The sequence below is a fragment of the Ascaphus truei genome, unplaced genomic scaffold, assembly GCF_040206685.1.
Source record: "Ascaphus truei isolate aAscTru1 unplaced genomic scaffold, aAscTru1.hap1 HAP1_SCAFFOLD_1501, whole genome shotgun sequence".
Classification (NCBI taxonomy): Eukaryota; Metazoa; Chordata; class Amphibia; order Anura; family Ascaphidae; genus Ascaphus; species Ascaphus truei.
In genome coordinates this window covers 76,082-82,081 of record NW_027454388.1, presented here as the reverse complement: position 1 = coordinate 82,081, position 6,000 = coordinate 76,082, and the positions used below count along the sequence as shown (strand labels likewise).

Below are 6,000 nucleotides of genomic sequence, written 5' to 3'. Positions count from 1 at the left end.
AGCTGCCCCAACCATGATGGCGGTCGCAGTGGACGGACGTGACGTCACGGCCCGCGCCTCACATCCGAGACGGTGGCCGGGGAGGCGAACCAGGAAGTGAGGGTTCACCGGCTCTGTAACGGCGACAGGAGAGATGGAGGCGGCGGCGCGGGGGCTGCTGGTCCCGGGGGTCCTTACCGAGCGCTGCTATGACGAGTTCTTCCTGCGGCTCAACTTGCTGGATGGTGAGGCACCGGAAGTTATCTCTGACCCATGCCCTTGTCACTGTGACCTTTGACCTCCCAAACTCCAAACACCACCCAAAGTATAATAATAATAATAATAATAATAATAGCAATATAATCATAATATAATATTAATAATATAATAGCAATATAATATAATCATAATAATATAATAGCAATATAATCATAATTACAATAACAATAATATAATAGCATATTGTTGTATAGCGCTGGAGATTATAAAGGAGTCTTGTTATTATAGGGGAGTCTGGGGATTATAGAGGGCCCTGGGTATTATAGGGGAGCCTGGGGATTATAGGGGAGCCTAGGGATTATAGGGGAGTCTGGGGATTATAAAGGAGTCTGGGGGAGACTGGATATTATAGAGGGCTCTGGGAAGCCTGGGTATTATAAATATTATTATAGTGGGTATTATATTATTATTATTATTATTATTATAGTGGGTATATATAAATATTATTATACTGGGTATTATAGGGGAGTCAGGGGATTATAAAGGCCCCTTGCCTTGCCACACAAGGGCAGCCTAACGGTTTGGCTGCAGATGAGGATTGTGACTGAAATCACGCTGCCTCCCGACGGCCCCTTGTAAAGGATCAGTATATAGATCCAGCCTCGTAGTGTACAGGTCATATATAATACATAGTGTGTGTGTGTATTAATTGAGCAGGGTGCGCGTGGAAGCACCAAGATCAGCCCATCGGGCCCCCAGCGGCACGTAGAACAAGCAAGACAAGAAGCCGCCTTCCTCCGACACGTCGCCCAGTTATTCATTCTGTGAATGCTGCGCGATGAAACTGAATTTCTATTAATAATCGTGTGAGGAGAGCTGTGGAGATATATATTATACACACACTATATATATATATATATATATATATATATATATAATGTAACCGTTTTATAGGGTGAGTATAGTGTGTGCCATATTGCAGCACTGTGCAGATCTCTTCCTGTAATGTTGTCTCTCTCCCGCTCAGTTCTCTGCCTGTAATGATGTCTCTCTCCCGCTCAGTTCTCTGCCTGTAATGATGTCTCTCTCCCGCTCAGTTCTCTGCCTGTAATGATGTCTCTCTCCCGCTCAGTTCTCTGCCTGTAATGATGTCTCTCTCCCGCTCAGTTCTCTTCCTGTAATGATGTCTCTCTCCCGCTCAGTTCTCTCCCTGTAATGATGTCTCTCTCCCGCTCAGTTCTCTGCCTGTAATGATGTCTCTCTCCCGCTCAGTTCTCTGCCTGTAATGATGTCTCTCTCCCGCTCAGTTCTCTTCCTGTAATGATGTCTCTCTCCCGCTCAGTTCTCTTCCTGTAATGTTGTCTCTCTCCCGCTCAGTTCTCTGCCTGAAGGTCCTGCTCAGTAAGGTTCTGGGTATCTGTATCATCGCGGGCTCTGTGATGGGTGAGTATTGTGTTACTGCGGCACACTGAACACCCTCAAGTCCCGTGTGTGTATATGTGTATGTATGTTCTATACACAGTGACGGAGCCCCCTCGCGTGTGTGTGTGTGTGTGTATATATGTATGTTTAGTGCGCGTGTTCTTTACACAGTGAAGGTGCCACCTCGCGCGCGCATATATATATATATATATATGTATATATATATGTATGTATGTATGTATGTTTAGTGCGTGTGTTCTTTACACAGTGAAGGTGCCACCTCGCGTGTGTGTGTGTGTATGTTTAGTGCGTGTGTTCTATACACAGTGAAGGTGCCCCCTCGCGTGTGTGTGTGTATATATATGTATGTTTAGTGCGTGTGTTCTTTACACAGTGAAGGTGCCCCCTCGCGTGTGTGTGTGTATATATGTATGTTTAGTGCGTGTGTTCTTTACACAGTGAAGGTGCCCCCTCGCGTGTGTGTATATATGTATGTTTAGTGAGTGTGTTCTTTACACAGTGAAGGTGCCCCCTCGCGTGTGTGTGTATATGTATGTTTAGTGCGTGTGTTCTTTACACAGTGAAGGTGCCCCCTCGTGTGTGTGTATATGTATGTTTAGTGCGTGTGTTCTTTACACAGTGAAGGTGCCCCCTCGCGTGTGTGTATATATATGTATGTTTAGTGCGTGTGTTCTTTACACAGTGAAGGTGCCCCCTCGCGTGTGTGTGTATATGTATGTTTAGTGCGTGTGTTCTTTACACAGTGAAGGTGCCTCAGATAGTGAAGATTGTCCGCTCCGGCAGTGCTGAAGGCCTCAGCTTTAAGTCGGTGATGCTGGAGTTACTCGCTATAACTGGCACCATGGTGTATAGCGTCACACGCGGATTCCCCTTCAGGTGAGGAAAAGTGGTACGGACCAGTGTGCAGCCACGTCACGGTGTGACCAGCATGCAGCCACGGCGTGACCAGTGTGCAGGACCTCAGATTAACCTGTGAGGCGCCGCTCCTGCCTGTTAGAGGGAGAATGGCTGCAGCGGGTCTTGTCCATGCAACATGAACAAACTTTCCTTGCTTTAATAAGTGGGGCGGAGCTTAAACCCTGGGAGGAGGGGCGGAGCTTAAACCCTGGGAGGAGGGGCGGAGCTTAAACCCTGGGAGGAGGGGCGGAGCTTAAACCCTGGGAGGAGGGGCGGAGCTTAAACCCTGGGAGGAGGGGCGGAGCTTAAACCCTGAGAGGAGGGGCGGAGCTTAAACCCTGAGAGGAGGGGCGGAGCTTAAACCCTGGGAGGAGGGGCCACCAACCTCCAAACAAGCTTATAACCCCAGCACCCACCCCGTTATATCCCCGGCACCCGCCCCGTTATAACCCCGGCACCCGCCCCGTTATAACCCCGGCACCCGCCCCGTTATAACCCCGGCACCCGCCCCGTTATAACCCCGGCACCCGCCCCGTTATAACCCCGGCACCCGCCCCGTTATAACCCCGGCACCCGCCCCGTTATATCCCCGGCACCCGCCCCGTTGTATCCCCGGCACCCGCCCCGTTATAACCCCGGCACCCGCCCCGTTATATCCCCGGCACCCGCCCCGTTATAACCCCGGCACCCGCCCCGTTATAACCCCGGCACCCGCCCCGCTATATCCCCGGCACCCGCCCCGTTATATCCCCGGCACCCGCCCCGTTATAACCCCGGCACCCGCCCCGTTATAACCCCGGCACCCGCCCCGCTATATCCCCGGCACCCGCCCCGTTATATCCCCGGCACCCGCCCCGTTATATCCCCGGCACCCGCCCCGTTATAACCCCGGCACCCGCCCCGTTATAACCCCAGCACCCGCCCCGTTATAACCCCGGCACCCGCCCCGTTATAACCCCGGCACCCGCCCCGTTATATCCCCGGCACCCGCCCCGTTATAACCCCGGCACCCGCCCCGTTATATCCCCGGCACCCGCCCCGTTATATCCCCGGCACCCGCCCCGTTATATCCCCGGCACCCGCCCCGTTATATCCCCGGCACCCGCCCCGTTATATCCCCGGCACCCGCCCCGTTATATCCCCGGCACCCGCCCCGTTATATCCCCGGCACCCGCCCCGTTATATCCCCGGCACCCGCCCCGTTATATCCCCGGCACCCGCCCCGTTATATCCCCGGCACCCGCCCCGTTATATCCCCGGCACCCGCCCCGTTATATCCCCGGCACCCGCCCCGTTATAACCCCGGCACCCGCCCCGTTATAACCCCGGCACCCGCCCCGTTATATCCCCGGCACCCGCCCCGTTATATCCCCGGCACCCGCCCCGTTATATCCCCGGCACCCGCCCCGTTATATACCCGGCACCCGCCCCGTTATATCCCCGGCACCCGCCCCGTTATATCCCCGGCACCCGCCCCGTTATAACCCCGGCACCCGCCCCGTTATATCCCCGGCACCCGCCCCGTTATATCCCCGGCACCCGCCCCGTTATATCCCCGGCACCCGCCCCGTTATATCCCCGGCACCCGCCCCGTTATATCCCCGGCACCCGCCCCGTTATATCCCCGGCACCCGCCCCGTTATAACCCCGGCACCCGCCCCGTTATAACCCCGGCACCCGCCCCGTTATAACCCCGGCACCCGCCCCGTTATATCCCCGGCACCCGCCCCGTTATAACCCCGGCACCCGCCCCGTTATAACCCCGGCACCCGCCCCGTTATAACCCCGGCACCCGCCCCGTTATATCCCCGGCACCCGCCCCGTTATATCCCCGGCACCCGCCCCGTTATATCCCCGGCACCCGCCCCGTTATAACCCCGGCACCCGCCCCGTTATATCCCCGGCACCCGCCCCGTTATAACCCCGGCACCCGCCCCGCTATATCCCCGGCACCCGCCCCGTTATATCCCCGGCACCCGCCCCGTTATAACCCCGGCACCCGCCCCGTTATAACCCCGGCACCCGCCCCGTTATATCCCCGGCACCCGCCCCGTTATATCCCCGGCACCCGCCCCGTTATAACCCCGGCACCCGCCCCGTTATATCCCCGGCACCCGCCCCGTTATATCCCCGGCACCCGCCCCGTTATATCCCCGGCACCCGCCCCGTTATATCCCCGGCACCCGCCCCGTTATAACCCCGGCACCCGCCCCGTTATAACCCCGGCACCCGCCCCGTTATATCCCCGGCACCCGCCCCGTTATAACCCCGGCACCCGCCCCGTTATATCCCCGGCACCCGCCCCGTTATATCCCCGGCACCCGCCCCGTTATATCCCCGGCACCCGCCCCGTTATAACCCCGGCACCCGCCCCGTTATAACCCCGGCACCCGCCCCGTTATAACCCCGGCACCCGCCCCGTTATATCCCCGGCACCCGCCCCGTTATAACCCCGGCACCCGCCCCGTTATAACCCCGGCACCCGCCCCGTTATAACCCCGGCACCCGCCCCGTTATATCCCCGGCACCCGCCCCGTTATAACCCCGGCACCCGCCCCGTTATAACCCCGGCACCCGCCCCGTTATAACCCCGGCACCCGCCCCGTTATAACCCCGGCACCCGCCCCGTTATATCCCCGGCACCCGCCCCGTTATATCCCCGGCACCCGCCCCGTTATAACCCCGGCACCCGCCCCGTTATAACCCCGGCACCCGCCCCGTTATAACCCCGGCACCCGCCCCGTTATATCCCCGGCACCCGCCCCGTTATATCCCCGGCACCCGCCCCGCTATATCCCCGGCACCCGCCCCGTTATATCCCCGGCACCCGCCCCGTTATAACCCCGGCACCCGCCCCGTTATAACCCCGGCACCCGCCCCGTTATAACCCCGGCACCCGCCCCGTTATAACCCCGGCACCCGCCCCGTTATAACCCCGGCACCCGCCCCGTTATAACCCCGGCACCCGCCCCGTTATATCCCCGGCACCCGCCCCGTTATATCCCCGGCACCCGCCCCGTTATAACCCCGGCACCCGCCCCGTTATAACCCCGGCACCCGCCCCGCTATATCCCCGGCACCCGCCCCGCTATAACCCCGGCACCCGCCCCGTTATAACCCCGGCACCCGCCCCGTTATAACCCCGGCACCCGCCCCGTTATATCCCCGGCACCCGCCCCGTTATAACCCCGGCACCCGCCCCGTTATATCCCCGGCACCCGCCCCGTTATATCCCCGGCACCCGCCCCGTTATATCCCCGGCACCCGCCCCGTTATAACCCCGGCACCCGCCCCGTTATATCCCCGGCACCCGCCCCGTTATAACCCCGGCACCCGCCCCGTTATATCCCCGGCACCCGCCCCGTTATAACCCCGGCACCCGCCCCGTTATATCCCCGGCACCCGCCCCGTTATATCCCCGGCACCCGCCCCGTTATAACCCCGGCACCCGCCCCGTTATAA

General features: G+C 59.0%; 1 protein-coding gene across 1 annotated transcript in view; it reads left to right on the top strand.

The window, feature by feature from the left end:
- The first annotated feature begins 59 nt into the window (after positions 1–59).
- Positions 60–6,000, top strand: part of MPDU1 (mannose-P-dolichol utilization defect 1) — a 59,918-nt gene continuing 53,977 nt past the window's right edge. The window contains exons 1-3 of the mRNA XM_075581705.1: positions 60–224; positions 1,576–1,641; positions 2,385–2,517. Coding sequence (XP_075437820.1) covers positions 134–224; positions 1,576–1,641; positions 2,385–2,517 — 290 coding nt within the window. The 5' untranslated portion in view covers positions 60–133. The remainder of the gene's footprint in view (positions 225–1,575; positions 1,642–2,384; positions 2,518–6,000) is intronic.